The following is a 27,834-nucleotide window of genomic DNA, read 5'->3' as shown; positions in this document are numbered from 1 at the left end:
GGGAGAGAGAGGGAAAGGGGGGAGATGAGGAAGGCTGTGAGAGGAGAGGGGGTCTCCACTGGCACCTGGGGGAGCCCCCGAAATCCCGGGGACCCTTCGGCTGGACCAAAGCAAACGGCGCCGGAGACAAGAATAAAATGCCATTTATTTGAAGCGAAGAAAACACAGCGAGAGAAGAAATCGGGCTGGGAAGAGCCACCGCCTTCCCCCTCCCCAAAAAAGGAAGCCCCCACACCTTTCCCCACTCCAAGTTTTCCTTGGGAGAAGCACCACTTGGAGATCATGGCAGTTCAGGGGGTGCTGGAGGGGGGCGTTATTTACATCCCGGAAAAATAAAAGAAAGAACAGCTTCGTTGCTTGATCTGGTTTCTTGCATTCGGCCGCCTGCCTTTCGCCGCTGCTGCCCCACAGCCAGTTTGGGGAGGGGGACACACACAGCGAGGTGTGACACCCCTTTTCTGGGGAGGGGACATAGAGACACCCCCCCGCTCCCCACCCGAGGACCCACTGCCATCCCTCTGCAGCCTTCGTGTCCGCTTGGCCGGATCGGATTCGATCTGGGGTATTTTTGGGGGTGTGGGAGGCTGGGGAGGGGCTGGACAGTCCCTTGCCCGAAGGGCTGCTTTCGAGGTGGGGGGAGATGGGACCCCCAAGGCAGTCCTTCCTCCCCCCAGTTTAGTCACTGTCTGAGCCGACAGCCGAAGATCCTTTCCGTTTCCTCTTGGTGGGTTTCGGTTTGGCATCTTCCTCTTCCTGGGGGAAGGGGGAGAGAAGAAAGGGGAGGGGAGATAAACCGGATGGAAAGTGGGGGGCAGGTGTTTCCTCTGTAGGGGTGTCGCTTTGCAGCCCCCTCCCCAAAATCTCAGCTTCACGACGAGAGAGCGACGGGGCAGGGAACCCTCTCACCTCTAGCCGCCTGTCTCTATCTATCGGTTCTCTCCTTTCCCTCCTTCCCTCCCGCTCTTCTCTATTCCTTCCTTCCTTCTTTTCCTTCCCCTCCATTACTTCCTTCCAGGTTCATTATCAACCCTGCTTTCTCTTTCCTTCCTTTTCCCTTCTTTCTCCCTCTTCCTTCTCTTCTCCCTTCTTTCCCTTCCTTTTCTTCTCTTCTTTCCTCTTCCTTTTCCTTCCTCCCTTCTTTCTCTTCCTTTTCTTCTCCCTTCTTTCCTCTTCCTTCTCTTCCCCTTCCTTCCTTCTCTTCTCCTTTTTCTCTTCCTTTTCTTCTTCTTTCCTCTTCCTTCTCTTCTCCCTTCTTTTCTCTTCTTTTTCTTCTCTTCTTTCCTCTTCCTTCTCTTCTGCCTTCTTTCTCTTCTTTTTCTTCTCCTTTCTCCCTTCTCTTCTCCCTTCCTTTTCTTTCCTTCCTTCTTTCTCTTCTTCCTTCTCTTCTCCCTCCCTTCTTTCTCTTCTTTTTCTTCTCCCTTCTTTCTTTTCTCCTCCCTTCCTTCTCTTCTCTTCCTTCTCCTTTCTTTCTCTTCTTTTCTCCTCCCTCCCTTCCTTCCTTCTCCCTCCCTTCTCCCTCCCTCCCTTCTCTATTCCTCCCTCCCTCCTTGCACTACTATCTTCTCTCTCTCTCTGAAACCCCCACCCCCTCACAATCTCCCTGCACCCCCACACACACAAAGGAGCCCCCCTTTCTCTCTTCCGAGGGTCCCAACCCCAAACCCCCTTTCCCTTTTCTTTACCCCCATCACCCCCAAACCCCCGAGGCCAGGGGCTCCCCCTTCCCCACATCCCCCTCCTCCTCCCTGCCCCCCGCTCACCGAGGCGCTGCTGGAGGCCGACTCCTCCTCGTTGTTGGGGGGCTGCTGCAGGGCCGCGTTCTTCCGGCTCCGGGGGCTGGAGAGGCCGCCTTCCTCCGGCTCTTGGGCAGCTTGCTGGACGAGTCTTCGTACTCCTCGGCCAGGGAGAAGAGGTCGCTGAACCTTTTTTGGGGGGTGGGGGGTGAGGGGGGGCAGAGAGAAAAGGAGTTTGGGGGGAGGGTCTTCCCCAACACTTTCCCCTACCCCCCCCCAAAAAAAACCGGGGGGGTCTTACTCACTTCATCTTGTGGGCTTCGTCACAGCTGCACTGGACGTGCTGCAGGGACTGAAGGATTGGCGGCTGGCTGAAAACTGGAAGGAAAATTGGGGTGGGGGGGTCGTGAGAAAAGTGGGGGGGGGGCTTAGAATGTGGCCCTTAGGGGACAAGCCTTCCACCCCTGGAGGTTTGGACAGCCCTTTGTCTGAAACGACAGGGGGTCTCCTGCTTGAGGAGGAGGAGGTTGGGCTAGAAGACCTCCAAGGTCCCTTCCAACTCCGCGGTTTTGTTCTGTTGTTGTTATTATTCCGTTATTCTGCTATTCCTTTTCCTTCCTTCCTTCCTTCCTTTCCCCTGATTCCCTCCCTCCCTCCTTTCTATTCCCTTCCTTCCTTCAACTCCCTCCTTTTCCTTCCTTCCTTCAATTCCCTTCCTTCCCCTTCATCCCCCCTTTTCCTTCCTTCCTTCCTTCCTTCCTTCCCTAATTCCCATCCCCTTTCCTTCCTTCCTTCCTTCCTTCCTTCCCTAATTCCCATCCCCTTTCCTTCCTTCCTTCCTTCCTTCCTTCCTTCCTTCCTTCCTTCCTTCCTTCCTTCCTCCTCCCTCCCTCCCTCCCTCCCCTCCCCTCCTTCCTTCTCCATCCCTGGAAGTTTTTAAGACCAGACTGGACATCCTGGGCATAACCAGGGGGTTGGACTAGAAGACCTCCAAGGTCCCTTCCAACTCTACGCTGATCGGAGCACTGACCGGAGGTAACAGATCACCGAAGCGGGAAGGGACCTCCTAGGTCATCTAGTCCAACCCCCCCACCCCCACCCCCAGGTTCTGGGGTGTTCCCTGCCATTAACCCTTCTTTTTCCACGGGGGGGGGAGAGGAAGGAAAGGGTGAGATTGCAAACCCCCTCCTCTCTGGAACAGCACCTGCCCCCCACCCACAACCCCCACCCCCGCGAGGTCTGCACACACCCTCCCCACGCCCCCTCCCCCCACCCCCCCGGCCTTCAAACCCACAGCTCTGCTTGGTGTTGTTCAGGTTCAGGCGCAGGTTATCCAGGTGTTCTAGGATCTGCTCCAGGGTCAGCTGGGCCAGTTTGCTGCTGGAGCTGCGCAGGCTGAGAGCAGGGGAAATAAAACGGGGGGGGGGGGAGAGGGCGGGCGGTTAGGGGGACCAGGAAGCCTGCCCCCCCCCCTTTCCACCCTCTCCCCCCCTCTCCCTCTTTTCAGACTGATCCCTGCTGGGGGTCAAAAAGGTTTCGGCCATTTCCAGCTTTGATTCTTTCTTTAGGGGTCTGATTTTAGGGGAAGGAAGCGGAAAGGAATAATAAAAAGCCGGAGAAATTCTTGGAAAGAAAGAAAGAAAGAAAAGGAAGGGAACGGAACGGGGGAGAGTGGAAACGGGGCAAAAGGAAGGTCAGAGATAGTTAGGGGGTGAGGCGGAGAGAGGATAGACGCAGACAGGCGACGGGTGAAAGAGAAAGAAAGGAGGGAAGGAAGGGAGAAAAAGAGAGAGAGAAAGGAAGGGAGAGAAAGAAGAAGGAAGGAAGGAAGGAAGGAAGGAAGGAAGGAAGGAAGGAAGGAAGAAAGAAAGAAAGAAAGAAAGAAAGAAAGAAAGAAAGAAAGAAAGAAAGAAAAGAAAGAAAGAAAGAAAGAAAGACAAGGTAAATAGGTAGGTAGGTAGGTATGAAGGAAGGAAGGAGAGAAAGAAAAGAAAGAAGAAAAAAAGAAAGGGAGAGAAGGAAGGAAGGAAGGAAGGAAGGAAGGAAGGAAGGAAGGAAGGAAGGAAGGAAGGAAGGAAGGAAAGAGACAAGGTAAATAGGAAGGAAGGAAGGAAGGAAGAAAAGAAAAAGAAGAAAAAAAGGGAGAAGGTAAATAGGAAGGAAGGAAGGAAAGAAAGAAGAAAAAAGAAAGGGAGAGAAGGTAAATAGGAAGGAAGGAAGGAAGGAAGGAAGGAAGGAGAGGAGGAAAAGGGAGGAAGTTATAAAATCACTTTTAGTAATAAGTAAGTGACAATACTAGAAAGAAAAAGGGAAGGAAAAAAAAAGGCAATTTTTCCCCTACCGGAAAATCAAGATTTACCACTAGATGTCCCTGGTGCTCTTTAAAAATTTAAAATCTTTAAAAATTAAAAGCCAGATTCTAAGTTTAAATTTGATAGAAGGATGAATGGATAGATAGATAGATAGATAGATAGATAGATAGATAGATAGATAGATAGATGATACAGTAGATAGAGATACCTTAAAACAAAACTGATATAAAAGAGAAGTTTAAAATTGGACTGACAGACCGGCTGCCAAGAGACCGAAATAACGGGGGGGGGGGGCCTGGCTACTTCCCGCCTCACCTCTGGCGCTTCCGGGGAGGCTGTTGTTCTTGATCAGGAGGGACTTGATGTGCTCGATCAGGTGGTTCTCGTGCTTGAGGCACCAGTGCCGGAGGATGCTGGTGGTGAACTGGTCGTCCGGGTGACACGGCCGGCTCAGCACCATTTTCACCATCTCTTCCGTGGGCCTGCGGGGGAAACCCCCAGCGTTCACGCCTGGTTCCGGGGACCCCCCCCAGCCCCCCCCCTCCAACGAGGCAAGCAAAGCGGGGTGGATTTTTTTTGGGGGGGGGGACGGGGGGGAAGAATCAAAATAAGAATAATATTGCTAATATAAATAAATAAATAATAAATAAATAATAATAAAATAAATAATAAAATAACAAATATTAAACAATAATAAATAAATAATAAATAATAAATATTAAACAATAAATAAATAATCAATAACAATAAATATTAAACAATAACAAATACTTAATAATAAAATAAATAATAATAGTAATAATAATAATAATTAATAAATAAATATTAAACAATAAATAAATATTAAATAAAAAACAAAAAATAAAAAATAAATCAATAATAAAAAATAATAAATATTAAACAATAATAAACCAATAAATAAATACTTAATAATAAAATAAATAACTAAATAAATGATAATAAATAAATAATAAATATTAAACAATAATAAATATTAAATAATAAATCAATAATAAAAATAGTAGATATTAAATAATAAATCAATAATAAATCAATAATAATAAAATAAATAATAAAAAATAAAAACAATACTTAATAAAATAAATAATAAATAAATAATAAATAATAATAAATAAATAATAATAAAGACTTAATAATGGTAATCATCATCATCATCTCTTTTAGTAAAGTTTTTCCACCTTTTTCAGTGACGCTGTAACTTCAGTCACTAAACGAACCATTTTGTAAGTCGAGCTGTGCTTATTATAGAAGAAAAACTCTCTATTCCGTTAGGGGAAAAAAAACGGATTATTTCCCACTTGTTTCTCTCCGGCTACAAGGAAGAACGAAGGCAAAGAATTCGAAATACGTACTTTTCCCTCCTCAGTTGCAGGAGCAAGCAGGAAAGAGCCTCCGGGTGTTCTACAAGGGGGGGCGAAAAAAGCAATTTATTTTTTTATTTAGGAAAAAAAGCTCATTTTTTTCCCCTCATTTTTGAATCCAAGCACAGGCCAAAGTCAGAGCTGTGAAAATATTTTATTATTATTTTTTTCTGGCTGAGAGGGAAATGAATTAAAAATATAAAACCTGCCTGCAGAAAAACAACAGGAAAGAGGAACAGAGTTAAATCACTGGAGACCTTCAAGAAGAGACTGGACTGCCCTTGGTCACAAATGGCGCAGGCTCTCTCGCTTGGGCGGGGGGGGGTTGGACTAGATGACCTACAAGGTCCCTTCCGACTCTTGATTATCTGTTACCTTAAATCCTTGAGAGTTTCGGTCGCAAGTCGAGAAGGGCATCCGATGACTTTTATTTTTGCAAACGCCGCCGTCATTAAGTAAATCCAATTTTCCCCCCAAGGGGTTTGATGGTTATTATTATTTGGGTGGGGGGAAGGGGGCGGGTTGCAGAAATTGGAACCCAACAATAGAAACTATCAAAAAAAGATGGCAAATTTAAATTTTTTTTTGTTTTGAAAGTTTTGGAAGTTTGGCTCAAGACTCATGATTTCATCGGGGGTTAACGGCCAGAATCCGGACACCGAGGGGGGTTCTTAGAGAGGCCCGTCGCAACTTTGAACCGACGTTAAGTGACTCCATCGTAAGTTCGAGACCCGCCCTGCATTTCTCTACCAGGGGGGCGGGGGGGAAGAGAGTTTTTTGGGGGGGAAAACAAAGCCACAACTTTGTGCGTTAAGGAAGCCGTTGCTTACACACACACACACACACACACACACACACCTTTGCCGGGGCTGGAGATTGGCGGCCCACCTAAGGGACTCCTCACCTTTGTACTTGAGGTGCTGGAGGATGGGGATGATGGTTTCTAGGGGAATGTTGTGCGCCAGAAAAAGCTGCCAGGTGCAATACTGCTCAAACGTCTCCCATTCCAAACTCTGAACTGGAGAGAAAAGAAGGAAATACCACACCACAAACACACACACACACAAAAAAACAGAAAGGAAAAGAGTTGATAAAGACACAATTCAACACAAAATACCACAATCCTCCCACCGCCCCGCCCCCCCCGCAGGTTGACCCAGCCTCTCTAGGCTTCCTGGGCCAAGGAGGGACCGCAGAGGATTCTGGGAGTTGAAGTCGACAAGTTGTTGTGGTCCGCGAGGACGGCAGCGGGGTCAGACAGCGGGGAGGATCACGGGCCAGTCCGGGAGTCTGGGGAGGGCTCGGACGAGGGTCCTGCGTCCGATGCAGTGATGGGCCCGGGGACCCCTGGGAGTTATGTGCCGACTCCGGAGCCTCCAAAAATCTGACAGCAGCGAGGCAGAGGAGTAGCGGGAGCCTGTTCCCAGGGCGCGCACGCACAGAGCTGCCAGAAGGCAAGGACGGTTAAGACGAAAGGGGCGACTCCGAAGTAAGACTTGGAAGGGATTGGCCCTCGATGAGACGTCAAGGAAGAGCAAAGGGACAGGAGCCTTTGCAGGAAGCAACTTTGTCCGTACGGGTCGGCTTGAAACCTGAACCTCCATGTTGAATTTGTGCTCCGTTTGGGCCTCGTATAACTAACTAATTGGCAATTTGGGCAGCATTTCAAGGAAGATCCGGCCACTTGGAAGGCAGCGGGGGGCGGGGGGGAGAGAAAGCCAATGTCATTCGGGCGGCCGCCATTCACTCACTCAGAATATTAAGGACCGAATCTTTCCGGAACATCACCAAATTCCCCATCATGACGTGACAAACCAGCTCCTGGAGCTGTAAGAAGGAGAAACGGGGGGAAATGGGGGAGGAGGGAAATTGCACCAGGGTTAGTGACAAGGAAGCCAAGCCAGGATGGGTTTTGTAGTTCTTATTTTTATTTTTTAAATCAACAGCCTGGTCTTCCTCCATTCGACTCCATCCTCCCTGCCTGGTTTGGGTCTCTCTCTCTCTCTTTCTCTCTCTCTCTCTCTCTCTTTCTCTCTGTTTCTCTCTCTTCCTCTCTCTTTCTCTCTCTCTCTCTCCCTCTTTCTCTTTCTCTCTCTCTCTTTCTCTCTGTTTCTCTCTCTTCCTCTCTCTCTCTCTCCCTCTTTCTCTTTCTCTCTCTCTCTTTCTCTCTGTTTCTCTCTCTTCCTCTCTCTCTCCCTCTTTTCTCTTTCTCTCTCTTTCTCTCTCTCTCCCCCTCTCTCTCCCTCTTTCTTTCTCTCCCTCTTTCTCTCCCTCTCTCTCTCCCTCTCTCCCTTTCTCTCTCTCTTTCTCTCTTTCGCTCTCTCTCCTTCTGTCTCTCTCTCTTTCTCTCTCTCTCTCTCTCCCTCTTTCTCTCTCTCTCCTTCTGTCTCTTTCTCTCTCTCTCTCTCTTCTTCCAGTTCTGCGTCCTACCTGTGCAGAGTCGATGACGGCCACAATCATGTTTAACAGCTCCCCACTCCGGAGGGTCTCGTCGGGGAACTGGGAGAAAAAGGAGAATGAAGACCACCAAAGGCTGGGAAGTTGGGGGGGTAAGGGGGGAGGAGATTGAGGCAGCTGAGAAGCAACCAGTCGGAAATAAGAACCTTCCATTGGACCCTCCCCTCCCTCCCTCCCTCCCTCTTGCCCTCCGTGGAGTCCGTGTGGGTCGGGGTGGGGGGCTGAGGGTGGGGGGTCCTCACCTCCGTGTAGAGATGGAAGGCGTGAGGTAGCAGAGGAGCCGGATGTCGTCCTCCTGGCAGGCCTTCATGTCCATCATCAGGCAGGTGTGCAGGTCGCCCAGCTGGGTGGCCTGAGCGAAGGACTCGTAGAGGTTCATCTTCCCGGCCGCCGCTTTGCTAGACGGTGGGGGGGAGGTTCAACCAGGGGAGGTTCGAGGGGGGCTCTCTCTCGGACCCTCGCTCTCCCCCCCCCCCGCCCCAGCCACGCCCAACCCCTCCCTCCGCCCCGTCGGCCTAACCCTCACCTGGCCTTTAAATAGTAGAGGAGGTGGTAGCCGATCTTGGGCTGCTTCTGGTACAGCTCCGAGAGGAGGTCCAACAGGACCGAGAAGCCGCTGTTGTCTTCCTGCATCTGGCAGAGGTTCCTGAAAACGGGGGGGCGGGCGGCGGCGGAGGGGAGAGTTAAGCGGCAGGTGAGGGTCCACACATGCGTGGAAATGCCCCTCCCCCCCATCCCGGGTCTCACACACACGGAGGTTCTCCCGCAAGGTCCCGGCACCAAAGGGAGGAACGGAGGGGGAGGTTTCAGAACGGGGAGGGACACGTTGGGGGAGTCGTTTGAGGCGCTGGCTTGGAAACCAGGAGGCTGGGAGGTCTAGTTCTGACTCAGTCGCGAATGCCGGTTCGGGGGACTCTGGGCCAATCGCGAGGAGACCGGGAGTTCTAGTCCCGCCTTAGCCAGGAAAGCCAACCGGGTGACTCCGAACCAATCACTAGGAGACTGGGAGTTCTAGTCCCACCTTAAGTCAAGTCACAAAGGTCGGTTGGGTGACTCTGGGCCAATCGCAAGGAGACGGGGAGTTCTAGTCCTGTATTAGACATGAAGCCCAGCTGGGTGACTTTGGGCCAATTACCAGGAGACGGGGAGTTCTAGTCCCATCTTAGCCATGAAAGTTGGCTGGGTGACTCTGAACCAATCATTAGGAGACCGGGAGTTCTAGTTCTGCCTTAAGTCAAGTCACGAAGGTCGGTTGGGTGACTCTGGGCCAATCGCAAGGAGACTGGGAGTTCTAGTCCTGCGTTAGGCACGACGCCCAGCTGGGTGACTTTGGGGCAGTCCTTCTCCCTCAGCCTAGCCCACCTCACAGGGTTGTTGTTGTGGGGAAAATAGGGAGGCGGAAGGTGTCTTTGGATCTGTTCGTCACCTCAAGTTACTCATAAAAATCTAATGAAGGAATGAATAGGAAACCTACCTAAATATTAAGTAAAGCGGCTTTCCTACAGATTCTTCCAGAGACCTATGCGAAAATGTAAAAAAAGAGAGAAACGCTACATTTACACATGCCACAGAACTATCTTTCAATCTGTGTGGGGTTTTTGGGACTAAACAAGCCAGTTTTCTCCTGGCCTATTCTCACAAAAATCAAGAGCAAATAGACAGAGAATCGACTATCCCATACGAGCAGATAGACCGAAGATTGACTATCCCGTACGAGAAAATAGACCAAAGATTAACTATCCCGTACAAGCAGATAGACCGAGGATTAACTATCCCGTACAAGAAAATAGATCGAGGATTAACTATCCCGTATGAGCAGATAGACCGAGAATTAACTATCCCGTATGAGAAAATAGACCGAGGATTAACTATCCCGTACGAGCAAATAGACCGAAGATTAACTATCCCGTATGAGCAAATAGACCGAAGATTAACTATCCCGTATGAGCAAATAGACTGAGGATTAACTATCCCGTATGAGAAAATAGACCGAGGATTAACTATCCCATACGAGCAAATAGACCGAGGATTAACTATCCCGTATGAGAAAATAGACCGAGGATTAACTATCCCATACGAGCAAATAGACCGAGGATTAACTATCCCGTATGAGAAAATAGACCGAGGATTGACTATCCCGTACGAGCAGATAGACGGAGGATCAACTATCCCGTTCCCGCGTGCTTACTCTTCCGTGATTTCTTCGGGCAAAACCTCCCCGCGGAAATGAGCTTTGAACAGCTCCTGTAAGCAGGACGCCAGGACTGAGAGCTGCTCCTGATCAAAATCCTCCTGGGAAAAAAGAGAGGGTGACACCAACAGTGAGCGTGCAAGGAGATTCAAGAACCCAGGACGGGAGGGAAGGACAGTGCCGCGTGATTGGGAAACACACCACAAAAGGAACATCCTAAGCCACAAGGCAGGGATGTTTACTTCGAGGCCAAGCTTGCGCTGCGTTTCTCGAAGGATGGGGCTTGATGCAGGGGCCTCCGGCCTCAAATTCACACACACACACACACCCAAAAAAAATCCGCGCAAAATCCAGAAACCAGCTGTTTACCTCCAAGACTTGATCCACAATTTCCTGCATGGCTTCACACTGCGCTTCGGTATCGCTGCAGCCCAACAGGAAGGGTGAAAAAAAGAAGGAAATTTGAGTTAAAAAGAGGAGAATGTATATTATGTAGCTGTGTGTGTGTGTGTGTATAAGAGAGACACTTATATATAAGATAAGGGGGGAGAAAGCAGTTATTATAAGTCTCTTAACTAGGGAAAATTACAACCCAGCAGCTCTGCGATCTAAAGACCAGCCATAGCAGGAATCCTGGTTTCACGGTAGGAATTCTGGTTTCACAGCAGGAATCCTGATATTTCCACAGCAGGAATCCTGATATTTCCACAGCAGGAATCCTGGTTTCACAGCAGGAATCCTGATATTTCTACAGCAGGAATCCTGATATTTCCACAGCAGGAATCCTGGTTTCACAGCAGGAATCCTGATATTTCCACAGCAGGAATCCTGATATTTCCACAGCAGGAATCCTGGTTTCACAGCAGGAATCCTGATATTTCTACAGCAGGAATCCTGATATTTCCACAGCAGGAATCCTGGTTTCAGAGCAGGAATCCTGATATTTCCACAGCAGGAATCCTGGTTTCAGAGCAGGAATCCTGGTTTCACGGCAGGAATCCTGGTTTCACAGCAGGAATCCTGGTTTCACAGAAGGAATCCTGGTTTAATCAAGCTTTCCCTATCTCCCCTCTTGCCCAAACATTCCTCCTGCAGAACCTTTTCAAAAAAAAAAAAAACAAGTTTATTAAACTCTCTTAGTCACGACAGGCTGAATTAATTAATGGAGGCCCTGGGTCAAAAGGCCTCCCTCCCACCCTCCAAAACAGGGGGGTGGAAGTTGCAACACTCCAGTTGTGCATGGCTGGATTCCAGAGAGAGAGAGAGAGAGAAAGGGGGGAAGTGAGGTTTGCAAAGAATTGTGCGTAGGGCTTGAGACCAGAGGCCAGTCTCTGTGTGCGTGCGTGTGTGTGTGTGTGTGTGTGTGTGTGCGTGTGTGTGGTGGGGGAGAAACCACAGACCTCCTTGCAACGCCCCCATTTACAGCCCTTTCCAGGGCGGAGGCAGAATCCACAGGGACCCACAAAGGATGTGTGTGTGTGTAAAAGGAATTATCAGCCTGGGCTCGTTGCTTGGCTGGGTTGTAAATTCAGCGGTGAAAAAAGACAACGCAAGCCGTGTGTGTGTGTGTGTGTGTGTGTGTGTGTGTGTTTTTCCCCCTTCCCTTTTGCAAAACGTTTTGCAACGCACACACAACCCCAACACCAACCGCAGAGCATCTTCTCCGGGGGTGGGGGTAGCTCCACCTGTTGCAAGCCTCAAGGTTGGTTCAAGAAAAGCATCCGGAGAAGAACTCGAGAGTGGGAAGGGACCTTTGGAGGTCCTCTAGTCCAACCCCCCGGGCTCCTGCTCAAACAGCACTGCTTCAGACAAATGGGGGGGTGGGGGTGGGGAGGAGAGGAGACCCACCTCCCCTTCTGCAAGAGCAGGATTTTGTCTTTGAGGGACTCGTCCAGCTGCTCCAGGAAGGGGGTGATGTCCACCACGGCTTCTTTGATGGGGTGGAAGCGGAATTCCCTCTTCTTCCCTGCGAGAGAGAGAGAGGGGGAGGGAGGGGAGAGAGAGGGAGGGAGGGAGGGAGGGAGAGGGAGGGGAAATGGTTGGTGCTCAACACTCCTGTAAACCTGCATTGGCTGATAAAAACCACGATTTGCAAAACATCCTTCCTTCCTTCTTTCTTCCTTCTTTTCCTTCCTTTTCTTTCTCTTCCTTCTTCCTTCCTTCCTTCTATCATCCATCTGTATCTATCATCTATCTATCCATCTATATTTCTATCCATCTATCCGCCCATTGTCTATCTTCCATCTATTCATCTATATTTCTATCCATCTATCTCTATCTATGTATCTATCCATCCATCCATTAACTATCTATCTATATTTCTACCTATCCATCCATCTCTCTCAATCTATGTATCTATCTATCCATCCATCCATTATTTATCTATCTACCTACCTATCTATCCATATCTCTCTATCCTATCCATCTATTTCTATTATTTATCTATCTACCTACCTATCTATAGCTATCTATCTATCCATCTATCATCTATCCATCTATTTCTATCCATCCACCTTTCTCAATCTATGTATCTATCCATCCATCCATCCATCCATCCATCATCTAACTATCCATCTATATTTCAACCCATCTATCCATCCACCTCTCTCAATCTGTATCCATCCATCCATCCATCATCTAACTATCCATCTATATTTCAATCAATCTATCCATCCACCTTTCCCAATCTATGTATCTATCCATCCATCATCTATCTATCCATCCATCATCTAACTATCCATCTATATTTCAACCCATCTATCCATCCACCTCTCTCAATCTATGTATCTATCCATCCATCCATCCATCCATCATCTATCTATCCATCCATCATCTAACTATCCATCTATATTTCAATCCATCTATCCATCCACCTCTCTCAATCTATGTATCCATCCATCCATCCATCCATCCATCATCTATCCATCTATATTTCAATCAATCTATCCACCTTTCCCAATCTATGTATCTATCCATCCATCCATCATCTATCTATCCATCCATCATCTAACTATCCATCTATATTTCAACCCATCTATCCATCCACCTCTCTCAATCTATGTATCCATCCATCCATCCATCCATCCATCATCTAACTATCCATCTATATTTCAATCAATCCATCCACCTTTCCCAATCTATGTATCCATCCATCATCTATCCATCCATCCATCATCTATCCATCCATCCATCTTCTATCCATCTATATTTCAACCCATCTATCCATCCACCTCTCTCAATCTATGTATCTATCCATCTATCTATCCACCCATCTATGTTGTCTACCTTATCTCTCTCTCTCTTCTCTACCGTCTCTCTCTCTCTCTCTATCCATCTGCCCTATCTATCTATCTATCTATCTATCTATCTATCTATCTATCCATCTATCTATCTAACATTCCTCTATCATCTTCCCCCTCTCTGTTTCATGGCCCGCTGGGCAGCTGGGGAAAACCAGGCCGCCCCTATATCTACCCCACCTTTGCTGTTGACGTCTTCCTCGTCGTCGCTAAAGGCGGCTTCAGCGTGGTCGTAGCAGCCGTCGTCTCGGTCGGACATGTGGTTGTCCATCTCGGCAGCCGTCGGCTCCTCGACTTTGACTGCGGGGGGGGGGCACAAGGCAGAGGCAGATGGGCGGGAGGCAAGCGGTCAGTTCCAGCAGGAACTTCATTTCCCATGATCCCCTAGAGCCGGGAGGGTCAGCCCAATGCTGACAGGCCGGTCTTGGAGACGAGAGGCTGGGAGGGAGCCAAAAACCAGCCAAATTTCTCCTGCCCCGAAGAAGAAGGGGGTCCCTTTATTCTCCAAAGCCCCACAAGAAGCAACCAATGGAAACTAACCAAGGAGAGAAGCAACCTGGGATGAAAGGGAAACTTCCTGACAATTGAGGACAATGAACCAGTGGAACTGCTTGCTACCGGAAGCGGTGAGGGCTCCATCACTGGACAGCCGCTTGGAATAGACTTAGAATAACTTTACTCTCACTCTGGATGTACACGAAGAAGAGACTGGGCAGCATTTATCCAGAATGGTTAAATGGAGGGCCTCCTGCTTCAGCAGGGGGTGGGGGTTGGGCTAGAGGACCTCAAGGTCCCCCTTCCAGCATTATTCTGGTTGGTTTGTGCCTCTTTTAAATAAGGAGGGTGAATGGCAGAGGCCTGGGCTGCCCTCCCCACCCTCCCACCCCCAAAGATCCCCTAACAGGAAGTAGTCTGGACGGCGATGGGCGACCGACCTTCGACCGGAGGAGAAGGAGAAGTGCAGAATTCTGGAAACTTCTCTCGAAGCATAGCCCGGAGTTCCCGGTCCAGTTTCGGATTATCGAAAAGAGGAGCCAGGTGTCTGTGCGGGGAGGAAGGAGAGAGGAGGGTGGGGGAACGTTGACCCATAGATCTCAAGAGTCGAAAAATATTTTTTAAAAAGCCTCCCCAATGTCCGTGTTTGTGGCAGGTCCTTCCTTCCTTCCTTCCTTCCGATCCTTCTCTATTCCTTCCCTCTGATCCTTCTTTATTCCTTCCTTCCTTTCTTTCCTTCCCTCTGATCCTTTGTTCCTTCCTTCCTTTCCTTCCTTCCCTCTGATCCTTTATTCCTTCCTTCCTTCCCTTCCTTCCCTCTGATCCTTTATTCCTTCCTTCCTTCCCTCTGATCCGTTATTCCTTCCTTCCTTCCTTCCTTCCTTCCTTCTGATCCTTTATTCCTTCCTTTCCTTCCTTCCCTCTGATCCTTTATTCCTTCCTTCCTTCCTTTCCTTCCTTCCCTCTGATCCTTTATTCCTTCCTTCCTTCCTTTCCTTCCTTCCCTCTGATCCTTTATTCCTTCCTTCCTTTCTTTCCTTCCTTCCCTCTGATCCTTTATTCCTTCCTTCCTTTCTTTCCTTCCTTCCCTCAGAGAGCCTCCGGAGTCCGGGAGGATAAAAATCGCTTCCTGCCCCCGGCCGTGGTACAGAAGGCCGAATAGGCCACGCCCACCAAGCTACCTGGCAGAGAATCCCTTGCTGACATGTTCGAAGCCCACCCCCTGAATGTTGCCCCCCACCCACACCCACTCCCACCCCAAGAGTCTTACGCCAAGACGCGCTTCTCCACGATGTGGGTGAGGGAGTTGAAGACGCCTTGACGGACGTGGGCCTCCAACGCGGGATAAAAGTTCGGAATGATCTGAATGAAGAATGTCGGGATTCCAGCAATCACCCTAATTGAATGGTGATCCTCGAGCCAAACTTCAAAAAAAACCTCCCAAGGATTTATTAAAGGCGACAGACTGGAACTGCCCTGGACGAAGCCAACTCTGGCCTAAAGTAACTTACAGTCCCCCCATGAGTCTGGTTCCCCCTTCTCCCCTGGGTGTGTCATCAATCAGATTCTCCAATTGAGCCCATTCACCAGCTGGGTGTCATCAATTAGATTCTCCAATTAAATATATTCGTGGGCGAAAGCTCCGGTAGTTTAGTTACAAGCTTTTAAAGAGAAGAGTTGGAATGTACGTCCGCTTTCCTCTCCTTTTTATGGCGACTACTAAAACAGGCCTAGGAATGTTTTATGGGTTGGCAAAGAATAAATGGGGGAAGGAGGGGGGTTGTGAGTGAGGAGGGGGCACGGGCTGCCCAGCCCAGAGCCACCTCGGAGGGGGGGACACGGGGGGGGAACGGTAAGGCCTTACCCGACACATGAAGTCCAGCAGGGTAGCTGTGATTGCCGGATGGGGTTTCATGGAATGATACATGACGAAGATGGCGGGCTCTGTAGCAAATTCAAAGACACACACACACAAACACACACACACACACACACACACAAACACACACAAAACAAAATGGTGGCGAATTGAGCAAAGAAACCATAACTTGGCAACACGGCCTGTTTGAATCCCCTTCGGCCCACACCCCACCGCGGTGAGTCCTCCAGCTACGACCTCCACGGAGGGCCCGTCCCCAATTTCTGTGGCCAAGCGAGGCATTGATTCGGGGGGGCGGGGGGGGCGCAGTCCTGTCCCATTTGGACGACACTTCCTGGCCGCGTCGTGGGCGGAGTCCGTCCTAGCGACGGTGAAATTAGGAACACGGCCGTTGAAGTGACTCCGGCTTCACCTCCAACCGGATCAGCCCGTCGGAAGGGCCGCCAGAAGGGACACCCCCTCCCCAGGCGACCGTCGTGGCGTGAAGTCAGCTGCCGAGAATCCGGATTTTGATCCGGCGGCCATTAAGTGTAAAAAAAAATGGCCTTTTTTTAAATTTCTTCATTGCCGTCGTTAAGTTTGAACAGACATTTAACGAACGGGTCGCTGAGTGGACGACCAGCTTGTCAACCATGTTGCGACACCAGAAACCAGAATGTAAAGGCCGAAATTCCAGGCATTTATTTGTCTAATGTCATGGACGAACCTCTAATTTAGGGGAAGGGAAGACAGACACACACACACACACACACACACACACAGTGGGGGGGGAGGGAGAAAAGCTGACCCCCCCCGCTCCCTGCCGCCGTACCAATATTCATGATGCTGTCCTTATCGGGGTTGAAGAACAGCCAGTCGTAAAACAGGGCGAGTTTGGCGTTGGAAGCAGCCACGTTAGACTGGAAGAGAAGAGAAGGAGGGAGGATTCGAAGCTGATCCCCAATGCAGGGGAGATTCCCCGTTGGGCCTCTGTGTGAGTTCTGGCTCCTTTCGGGTCCGGTTTTGACCTGGGTTAAGCCCATTCCTGCTCTCTCCCCCTTTTGGGGTAGGGTCTGAATGTGCCCCGAATTGCCAGCCAGCCCCCCTCATTTTCCCCCAGAACACAGACTCATATAAAACCTCCTGGGGGGGTTGGATAAAAATTGGTGTTTTTATTTTTTAAATAAAAAAAAATTCAGGATTTTTAAAATTTTAAATTGGGTTTTTTATTTATTTAAATTGGGATTATTTTTTTATTTTCGTCCAATTTATTTTAATTCAATGCTTCGTTAAAGAGAACAAATCTATCTGAAGATAGCTTTCTTTTTTCTTTTTTGGATTTTATTCATAAACGTTTTTTGAGTACAGCGTTTTGTCCAGATATATTATTTACACACACACACAAAAAGGAAACGTAGCTAATACTGTAAATAATATTGTCCGTTTACTAATAATAATACTAATAATATAACACCTAAATGAACAGCTCTAGTAATACCACAGTTCCCATACAACATAGTTCCCATTCTTTGTAATTTAACTCACTCATATTTTTAATATTTATAGCAATTGGTTATATCTCTTCCCTGTTTTTAATGAGAACGTTCATCGTTTTTCTTGCTCTTAACTTCTACCCGTTGTTTTAAGCCGCTCATAAAATCTATTCCACATCAAATAGTATTGAGTCTTTCTTCTTTTTCTTTTCTTTTTAAAGTTAATCTGTCCATCTCAATCTAATCTAGAATCTAATTACCTCCTCATCTGGTGGAATATTCTCATTTTTTCCAAAATTTTACGTAGCTAATCCTTGCTTGCTGTCAGTATACGTAAAGATAAATAAGCGATTCCTTTTTCATAACCTTCTGGGATTATTATGCTCAACGAATATACTTCTGGTTTCCAATCTGAGAAGATTGGAAGATAAGTTTTCTATTTAAGAGAACATTCATAATTTAGTTTATTCAGCGTGAAAGGGAGCCTGGCTATGTAGCACGAGGCCGCACAGTCTGCAATATTGGGACCACCGGTGAGTCAACGGTGAGACGATGCCCTTTCAAAATTACGATTTAAATCGCGTTGATTTAAATCAAGGCGCGCTTTTTTTTTTTACTAGGGGTTCTGAATCGTGGTTTAAATCAACGCGATTTAAATCAAATCCCACCCTGGAACCTCCACTTAAAAAGAGTCTCCAACTAACCAAGGGAGAGGAGGAGCAACCTAGAACTAAGAGGAAGGATTTCCGGTTGGTGAGGACAATTAGCCAGCGGAACTGCCCGCCACTGGAAGTTAGGGGCGGTGGGTGGGTTGGCTTACCGTGCAGGTGGTGAGCAGCCACCCGATGATGGCCCAGCGTGGGAGGATGTCGGAGCTAAGCACCTCGTTGGATGGGTGGACCACCCCGCAGATGTAACGGATGAGGTCGCAGCGCAAGGACTGGCTATCCGGGGTGGAGAGATACTGGCGCTGGAACCAGTCTTGATACCGCTTCTGTTGACCCAAACGCACCTGGGGTGGGGGTGGGGGTGAAAAGAAGGGAGGAGCTGCCTCGGATCGGAACCTGGCTTGATGGGAGACCCAGGTCCCTCTGGTGGGAAGATCAATGGTCCTCCACTTATGACCAGATAGATAGATGATAAAGGGAGGATGGACGGATGGATAGCTAAAGACAGAGATAGATAGATAGATAGATAGATAGATAGATAGATAGATAGATAGATAGATAGATAGACAGACAGACAGACAGACAGACAGACAGACAGACAGATAGATAGATAGATAGATAGATAGATAGATAAGATAGTTATATAGAGGATGGATGGATGGATGGATGGATGGATAGATAGATAGATAGATAGATAGACAGACAGACAGACAGACAGATGAAGACAGAGAAAGAGAGAGAAAGATAAAGAGAGACAGACAGATAGATTGACAATAGATGGAGATAATAAAAAACTGGCAGACAGGAAAAAGATGATAAATAGAAAAAGCAAGAAGGAGAGAGAGAGAGATGATAAGGGATAATAGATAAGTAGGTAAGTAGGTAGGTAGGTAAAGATGATAGACGGACATGATAGGATAGATGATAGCACGATAGATAGATAGATAGATAGATAGATAGATAGATAGATAGATAGATAGATTAGATAGATGATCGATAGATAGATTAGATTAGATAGATGAGAGATAGATAGATAGATAGATAGATAAGATTAGATAGATGAGAGATAGATTAGATTAGATTAGATAGATGAGAGATAGATAAGATAGATAGATAGATAGATAAATAGGATAGATAGATAGATAGATAGATAGATAGATAGATAGATATAGATGGATAATAGGATAGAGAAATAGCACTATCAATAGGTAGATAGGTGGGTAGATGGGTGATAGGAGAGAGAGAGAGAGAGATGGATGATAGGATAGATACAGATGGATAAAAAGGGATGGATAGATTAGATTAGCTAGATTGAGATAATAGAGGTGATAGATAGACAGATGATACATATAAATAGATGAGAGAGAGAGAGAGAGATGATAGACAGATTTTTATAAGCTTCCCCCCATGGTTGTGAAGCGAATCGCTGCCAATAAACCCAGGGGGAAAATGAAAGAAAAACACCAGATAAAATTAAATTACCCGGGAGGTCATGAAAAGCAACTTGGTTTCCATATCCGGGGTGAGACGACAAGCCAGAAATTTCCGGGACGTCCTTGACTGCAGAAGCTGCAACATCCCTGGGTGGGCGGTGGGGGGGTGGGGGTTGAGTGTGTGTGTGGGGGGGGTTGTTTAAAAAAAAAAAAAAAGACAACAATGAGAGGTGAACGTTGGACAAGGACCTGCCAATCTTAACACGAGAGGCGACGCCCCCTTCGTTGAGGGTCTCCTCTTTGACCCCGGGGAGGGCGGGGGGGAGGGTTGGACTAGAAGACCTCGGAGGTTCCTTCTGATGCTTGACACCACTAACACCCCGCCCCACCCCCGGGAACAACCGGGTCATCAAGAGCTCCGTCATAACTTGGAAACAGTCCCTAAGCGAGTGGCCTCTCTTGTCACTGACCTTCGGAAGAGGGGGCGAGCCCACCTGCTTTGTCAGAAATGGGGTGGGGGGGTTGGAGATCTCCCCGCTAGGGTGGGAGGCGGGGTTGGACTAGATGACCCCCAGGGTCCCTTCCGACTCAAGTCAACCTCGTCATTAAAAACGTCCTCTCCCCGGAGGCTTTTCACAAAGAGACTGGACCGCCCTTCGCCAGAAACGGCGTAGGGTCTCCCCCTGCTAGGGCGGGAGGCCGTGTGTGTGTGTGTGTGTGAGAGGGGCGGGGGGTTGGACTAGATGACCTCCAGGGCCCCCCTCCCGCCCAGGCGCCTTCCCCCACCTGTGAACTGAGGACTCAGGGCCTGGGGGTTGTGGATGATGTCCTTCCAAAGCTGCTCAAACTCCGGAATCCGGGCCACGCTTTGGAGGAGGCGCACCAGATCCCGGCCCACCATGAAGCAATCCATAAACTGGGCCCCCAAAAAGGGGTGGGGGAGAGAGAGAGAGAAAAAAAACCTTAAAATTAATTAAAACACTAAATCTACCCCCTCACTCCCCCTGTCAAAGATTAATGCCTTGCCTGGCACTTGGCCCCCAATGCTCCCCCAGCCCCGTTTGGCACGGCAAAGCCTCCCTTTGAAGATCAAAAAGGCGGCTGCCCGCCGAAGGCCAACTGGGGTCCTGGGGGGTGGCAGGGGGAGGACGGCGGGGGCCGTCAATAAACAAGCCATCCATTCTGAAAGGCCACTTGTGCGGGGGGAGGGAGGGAAGGGGGGGGAGGGAGAGAGGGAGGGGGCAGCGGTTCAAGGCTCTGGGCTGGGTATTCGGGCGCAGGCGCCTGGTCCAGCCGGAATTTCGTCCCTGTGGAGGTGGGGGGCTTTGCTATGCCCCCCACCCCAAGTGACTGGATGCTCCCAAATGAGAGACAGTAAAAGGGGGGAGGGGGACTCCCAGAATTCCCCAGCCAGCCATGCATGCCTGCCCTTCCTTCCTTCCTTCCTTCCTTCCTTTCCTTCCTTTCTTTCCTTCCTTCCTTTCCTTCCCATATCTTTCTTCCACTTTTCTTCCTTCCTTCCTTCCTTCCTTGCTTCCTTCCCATATCTTTCTTCCAATTCTTCCTTCCTTCCTTCCTTTCCTTCCCATATCTTTCTTCCACTCCTTCCTTCCTTCCTTTCCTTCCTTCCCTTCCCATATCTTTCTTCCACTTTTCTTCCTTCCTTCCTTCCTTTCCTTCCTTCCTTTCCTTCCCATATCTTTCTTCCAATTCTTCCTTCCTTCCTTCCTTCCTTCCTTCCTTCCTTCCTTCCTTCCCATATCTTTCTTCCAATTCTTCCTTCCTTCCTTTCCTTCCTTCCCTTCCCATATATTTTTTCCACTTTCCTTCCTTCCTTCCTTCCTTCCTTCTTTCCTCCCCTCCTCCCTCCCCTCTGCTCCTTCATTCTTTTTCTTCCCTCCCTCCAATCCTTCTATCCTTTCTCCCTCCCTCCCTCCCTCCCCATTCTTTCCTTCCCCCCACTCCTTTATTCCTTCTTCCCTCCCTTTCCTTCTTTCCTTCCTTCCCTCCACCCTTCTCTATTCCGCCAAAAGCTCCAACTGAAAGAGGGAAAGGGGGGGGTCCCAGCTGGGAGCTGGGCTGGGGGGCTGGGGGTGGGGGGCTGGGGGGAAGGCCCTGCCTGGGTCTCCTCACCCGGTCCCGGAGCAAGGAAACGCAGAAGTCCACCTCCTTTTGGCGGAGGGCCTGCAGGGAGGGCGAGCCGTGGTGGTCGACGATGAGGCGGAGGTAGGTGTACACCGACATGGCGATCAGCAGCGCGCTCTTCAGCACCCACTCCCTGGGGAGAAGGACCACGAGGGGGTTGCCCTGATGCCCTCACAGGGTCCCAGGCGCCCTCGCCGGAGAAGGCGGGGATGTCATCCGTAGTAATGCCCTCCCTCCCTCCCTTTTTCCTGGCCCTTCCCTCCTTCCCTTCTATCCATTCATATCTATCAATCTTTATTTCTTTCCTTCCTTCCTTCCTTCCATCCATCCATCTAAATCTGTATCCATTATATATTATATATATCTGCCTTTCTCTTATCAATCTCTATCAATTTATCTCTATCTACCTATCCATCCATATCTATCTATCTTTTTCTATCTATCTATCTATCTATCTATCTATCTATCTATCTATCTATCTTTTTCTATCTATCTATCTATCTATCTATCTATCTATCTATCTATCTCTTTCTCTCTGTCTATCTCTAGGCCTCCTAATCTATCTTTATCTGTTAATATCTATCTATCCATCTACCCATCCTATTCTTTTCCTTACTTACATACTTCCCCTACTTTCTTCCTTCCTTTCCCAGTACCCCCCTCCCTCCCTCCCTTTCATCCATCCATCCATCCCTCTATCTTCATCCATCATGTTTTCCTTACTTACATAGTTCCCCCCTTCCTTTCTTCCTTTCCCTGTCTCTTCGTTCCTTTTCCTTTCCTTTCCTTTCCTTTCCTTTCCTTTCCTTTCCTTTCCTTTCCTTTCCTTTCCTTTCTTTCCTTTCCTTTCCTTTCCTTTCCTTTCCTTTCCTTCCTTCCTTCCTTCCTTCCTTCCTTCCTTCCTTCCTTCCTTCCACCACTTTTACCAAAGCAGTCTTCACTTTGCTTTTCCTAAGATGGAATTTCAGGGTCTGTTTTACGTCCCACACTGAAATTAGCCGGATGGAAACAGCCATCCTCCTGATAAAAATTTTATATTTTTATTTTGGGGGGGGGGCATTTGATCCGTCGGTCGAAATGCCCTCCCTCTGCCAGAACCGGCGCTAGATGGCACCGTGGGCTTAGCTGGAGGAGGAACCGGCTTATCCGCTGGACTTAAGAGCCGCCCCTCCCTCGCTGCTTAAGCTACCGGACTGCATGGCCACAACCACCAGCTATTTTTTTTTCTTTTTCCAAACAGAAATGGCTTCTACAGGTTAAAAATAAATAAAAATAAAACACTTTTAAAACTCTCAACGGCGTTGCGAAAGCACCTGCTTCCAAGCAGAGGAGATCCAGGCGGATCCAAAGAACGGGGAAATTAAAATAAAACAACACGTCAAGGAAATGAAGGATTTGGGCCGGTTAAAACCGGGCGGAAGGGAAGAAAAAAATTTTTAAAAAAAAAGACGCCACAAAAGGAAGATTTGGCCGCTTCCGAGTCTTTTGGCCCTTGGGTGGGGTTTTTCCGGTCACCTGGTTATTCTGACCAGGTGAGCGATCCTACCTCTGCTCTGTCAGTATGTCGAGGATGTTTTCAGCCAGCCAGATGTTCTTGGAGGTGACATCTCCGCCTTTGGGGGAAACAGTGAGAAAATTTGGGTCGCTGAATGAACTTTTAAGTCGAGGACTAACAGGAAAATCAGATTTCAAACGCCGCAGGTTTGAGGAAAAGCAAAACCAACAGGCAAGGATCAAGTCAGTTTCACCTCTTTTGCCGGGTGAATCCGACAACCGGCCAAGTCTTTTGCTCGTTTGATATAAACTGCATATAAACGGAATAAAATATTTATTATTTTTTTCTCTGGCTTTTGCTACGTTTGGAAAACCTCCCAGTGGTGCCCAGTTCATGATTTCTCTTTTAATTAAGAGAAATAATTCCCCCGACGATACCAAAGAGAGATCAGGAATCCGCTTGGGTGAGAAGAAGCCGGGCGAAACTGGCCAGGATCAAGTCAGTTTCACCTCTCCGGGGCGGAATTTCGGAACGAACCCCAGCCTTCTCTCCCCCCTCAGGGCACCCACCTGCGATCTGTTTCATGAACGTCATGCAATTCCCGTCGATGCCGATGATCCCATTCCTCACCATCTCGCGCAGCAGCCAAACCAGCTAAAAAAAGAAAAGAGAAATCACTCTGCCGTGCGGCTCTCCAGACGACGACGCGTCGACGCCCGGTCGCAGCCGTGTCGCGGCTCAGCCAAAACTAGACGACGTTCTGAAACTAAAATCACAGTGCAGAAAAGGGATTTTTTTAAAAAAAGAAAAAAAGAAAGAAAAGTTGAGGGTTTGGGATCGTCTCTCGGACACCGCGCTAGAGATCCTAAACGCCTAGGTTCTCCTTTCCCAACTTCGCGAGGCCTCTTCGCGACCTCCTTCCTTAAATCTGAGCCCGCCGTTCCCACGGTTGAACGCCGGTTGTTGGCGGGAAGGGGTGGGGAATCTCACCAAAAATGGGACCTCCCCCAAGGGCCGTACGGTTTCAGGGTTCCGGCAGTTACCCCCCAATTAAATGAGTCTCGAGCCAAACTTCCAAGACTTCAAAAGGATTTATTGGGAGTTAACATGTCCGGCACTGCCTGGGTGTAGCCGACTCTGAGACACATCCTTCATTGTCCCCGTTGACCCCGGTTTCCTCCTTTCCCACCCCCTGGGTGTATCCTAATTCATATTCTCCAATGGGACACCTCCATAGCCCATAGTCATCCTTCAAGCTCTCCAGCTAGAATTTTGCAGGGCAGAAACTCCGGTCGCCTAGTTACCATCTTTGAAAACATTGATGGAATGCACTTTTGGTTTCCAAGCTGCCGCACTGCTCCCCGCTCCCTTTCTGTTGGCAACTCTGACAAGACTTTATGAGTTGACACCTGGTTTCAGGTGACCACAAGGGCCTCCCAGCTGGATCCTGGGGTCCAAAAAAATCACTTCTGGGCTTAATTTGACCCTCACATCCACCCCTTGCCCCCCCCCACACGCACACATACATACACACGCTTCTCGGGGCTCAGAGAAACGCACAAGCCCGCTTCCCACCTGGGTGCGACAGGTGTCTTGCAGTTTGAGGTATTTCTCCATGAGAATCTGGTTCATCTTGGTCAATATGGTGCTTAGCCCATCTCGGCTCACCAAGGCCAGGTCTCGGTAACACTGCGGCACGGGGAGATTGGGGGGTGGGGGGGGTGGAAATAAAAGGGGAGAATAGTTTGTTCTAGTGGCCGAACGCAAAGGAACAAGTGGGGTCTTTTGAGAGGAGTTGAACTGGTGGGGATTAGAGGGAAGAGGGATGGATAAGAGGAGGAGGAGGAGGAGGAAGAAAAAGAGGAAGAAGAAGAACAGGAAGAGGAAAAAGAGGAAGAGAAAGAGGAGGAAGAGGAAAAAAGGAGGAAGAAGGGGGGAGAAGTCCTATGGCCCACCCGGACTTCTTGGTCTGAGATATAACGGTGATGGGAAAGTCCAAACTTGCAATGCACCCAAAGTATTAAGGGGAGAAACGGGTGTTAATGCCAGACAAACTTCCACTCCTTCCAAAGGTGGAAGAGAGAAACGGGTGTTAATCCCAGACAAACCAGAACGAAAGTCTTGTTACCTTCTGGGCTTGAGCAGGCTCCGTCAGGATCATGGTAAAAAGGCCCAGGCAGACTTCCTCGTGCTGGGGGGCACCTTTGCACACCTGGCGGATCAAGAAAGGAAGGTAACCCCAGTGGCTAAGGGGTGGGAGGGAAGGAGGGGGGGGAAAAGGGGCACAGAAACTCTGCTTCATTTCTACACCGGGGGGCTGGAAATCCTGGGCCTCCAGGTCGGAGAGGAACCGAGATCCGAAGCGAAGGAACTAAAGAAACTCACGTGGGCGTTCAAGGCGTCGTTGGCTTCCCTCTCCGAGAGCCCGCCGGTCAGAGAGGTCACCGTCCCCATGCACCTTTCCAGCTTCTGAAAGACAAAAACAAAAAACAAACCATGGGGCCAACTCTTGGAAGACCTTCAACTGATGGACCAAGAAGTCCAAGGCCCCAACAGCTCCCTGTTGGGAGGGGAGAGGAGGAACACGGGCGGTGTGGGGAAGGTCCATCGAACACGGGGCGGTGTGGGAAGGTCCATCCAGGAGGGTCTGACAGGCCAAAGAGAGGAGGAGAGGAGCGGAGGAGAGCAACGGTCGGGGCTGTTGAGAAGGTAGAACGGCTTCCTGGCTGACATCTCAAGGCTTCCTCCCCCCCTTCAGAAGCTCCCAACAGCCTTGAGAAGATGAGTTGGATGCCAAGGTGAACCTCCAGCTCCGGGGAGACTCCAAGGCCAAGTCAACATCTAGAAGAATTTCAGGGGCAGCAAAACAAGCCTCCTTCTTTTCCCCTCTTCCTTTCTGCCTCACGCCTTTCTTTCTTTCTTTCTTTCTTTCTTTCTTTCTTTCTTTCTTTCTTTCTTTCTTTCTTCCCTTTCCTTTCTCTGTCTTTCTCACTTCCCATCCCTTTTTTATTTATTTCTCCCTCCTTCTCCCTTTTTTTCATTCTTCCTCACCTGCCATCCCATCCCTTTATCTATCTATCTTTCATTCTTTCTTTTTTTCTTTCTCTATTTTCTCTATCATTATATATCTTTATCTTTATCTATATCTCCTCTATCATCTCTCTTTCTCTCTTCTCTGTCATTATCTATCTTTATCCTCTTTATCATTATCTATATCTTCTCTATCATCTCTCTTTATCTTTTCTATCATTATCTATCTATCTATCATCTATCTATCTATCTATCAATCACTGATAGATTAATTTCTATTTATCTAATCTATCATCTTTCTCACTTCCCATCCCTTTTTTATTTATTTCTCCCTCCCTCTCCCTTTTTTCTTTCTTTCTCACCTGCCATCCCATCCCTTTATCTATCTATCTTTCATTGTCTTTTCTTTCTCTATCTTCCCTATCATTATCTTCTCTATCATTATTTATGTCTTCTCTATCATCTATCTTTCTCTCTTCTCTATCATTATCTATTTAACTATCTATCACTGATAGATCAATCTCTATTTATCTATCATCTTTCCCACTCCCCACCCCTTCTTTCATTCTTTCTCCTTCCTTCCTTCCTCCCTTCCTTTTCTTTCTTTTCCTTCCCTTTTTAACCTTTCCGAGGGCGCCCTTTTCTTCCTCACTCCTGTTCTTTCCCCAGAGATCCTCTGTCACACCATTCCCACAACCCTGTGGATTAGCAGGAAACGCCTAGAGGACAAGCAGGCAGACACTGACAGAGTCACAGAGTTGGAAGGGAACCCCCCAGAGGCCATCTAGTCCAGCCCCCATCCCACCGACCGGAGAAGGAATAAGCACCACCATGACCAAGCCAACCCCCCCCCCCCGCCACTGTCTCAGGCTCGGCTCCTCTCACCTGGCGGGGGGGGGAAGCCAAGCAGAGAAGCCCCTTCCTCATTGCCCCCCCCAATAAATACCCACCTCTTCCAACTCATCCTTGGCATCCAGGCTGGTGTAGATCAGCAGCTTCCCTGCTCCTCCTCCTCCTCCTCCTCCTCCTCCTGCAGACCCCCCAGCTGCAGAGGCCGGGCTCCCTTTGCCCTTCTCCATTTTGGAGGTGGGGGGCACGATTTAAGAGGGTGGGCAAGACCCCCCCACTGCCTGCCCCCTGAGCAAGCCTGCCTCTGCTCTCTCCCCCCCCCTGGAAGGGGGGGGGGCTAGGAAGGGGAGGGGGGGCAAAAGAAGGGGAGCCCCCCACTCAACCCCCCCCAGGCCTTTTGGGTGGGTGGGGGATAAAAAGCACCCCCTGGAGGAGGGGAAGGGTCAGTTGGGGGGGGTGCAAAGAGGGGGCTAGCCTAATCCCCCCTCCCCATATGGACACCCCTTATCTCCCTATTGGGGAGGGGGGCCACAGGCCCCCTCTTCAGCCTGGGGGGCAATAGAGAGGGGTCCCTATTTGGGGAGGGGGCTCCAGCTATTATGGGGGGTCTATATTAGGTTGTGTTTAACCACTGATTTTTTTGGAGGGGGGTCTTTCTAGGGTCTGCTGGGGCAAAGGAAGGGGGCTGTCCTGCTCCTAAGGGGCGGGGCTTAGGGGCTGGGGGCTCCCTGGGGCAGGGCTTCCGCCCCAGGAGGCGGGGCTTGAGCGGCGAGGCTCAGGAGAGCCTCTCTGGGAGGCGCTGCTCCCCTTTTTCGGGGGGGGGATTGAAAAGGGGGGGTGTAGGAAAGAGGGGGGGGGCTCTACGCCTGTGGGGGGGCAGAAGGGAGGGGGAGCGTGCGCCGCTTCGCCCCCCACCCAGCGGCACAAGACCGGAAGTCGGAGCTGGGGGACGAGCGAGTGTGTGAGGGAGCGGGCGAAGGAAACAGCCCGGCCG

The 27,834-nt window shown here is 49.1% G+C and overlaps 1 protein-coding gene and 1 pseudogene across 1 annotated transcript; one reads left to right on the top strand and one right to left on the bottom strand.

Moving 5' to 3' along the window:
• Positions 1 to 653: 653 nt before the first annotated feature.
• Positions 654 to 27,834, bottom strand: INTS3 (integrator complex subunit 3). The gene is given in 32 exon segments (XM_087914242.1): positions 654 to 753; positions 1,761 to 1,846; positions 1,849 to 1,922; positions 2,039 to 2,111; positions 3,028 to 3,128; positions 4,361 to 4,379; positions 4,382 to 4,527; positions 5,419 to 5,467; positions 6,332 to 6,445; positions 7,179 to 7,254; positions 7,858 to 7,937; positions 8,140 to 8,282; positions 8,411 to 8,530; positions 9,359 to 9,403; positions 10,073 to 10,176; positions 10,445 to 10,499; positions 11,924 to 12,041; positions 13,555 to 13,674; positions 14,310 to 14,416; positions 15,140 to 15,231; positions 15,734 to 15,813; positions 16,560 to 16,647; positions 18,041 to 18,232; positions 19,371 to 19,468; positions 20,108 to 20,237; positions 21,455 to 21,599; positions 23,013 to 23,079; positions 23,531 to 23,615; positions 24,537 to 24,650; positions 25,090 to 25,173; positions 25,347 to 25,430; positions 26,942 to 27,834. Coding segments are annotated over 32 exon segments (3,096 nt in total). The 5' UTR covers positions 27,071 to 27,834; the 3' UTR covers positions 654 to 675.
• On the top strand, positions 12,599 to 13,369 carry LOC148124579 (uncharacterized; annotated as a pseudogene).

This window comes from Pseudonaja textilis, chromosome 16, assembly GCF_049901715.1.
Source record: "Pseudonaja textilis isolate UNSWEBS1 chromosome 16, rPseTex1.2, whole genome shotgun sequence".
NCBI lineage: Eukaryota > Metazoa > Chordata > Lepidosauria > Squamata > Elapidae > Pseudonaja > Pseudonaja textilis.
The sequence above is the reverse complement of the archived record's forward strand: the minus strand, read 5'-3'. Positions and strand labels throughout refer to the sequence as shown.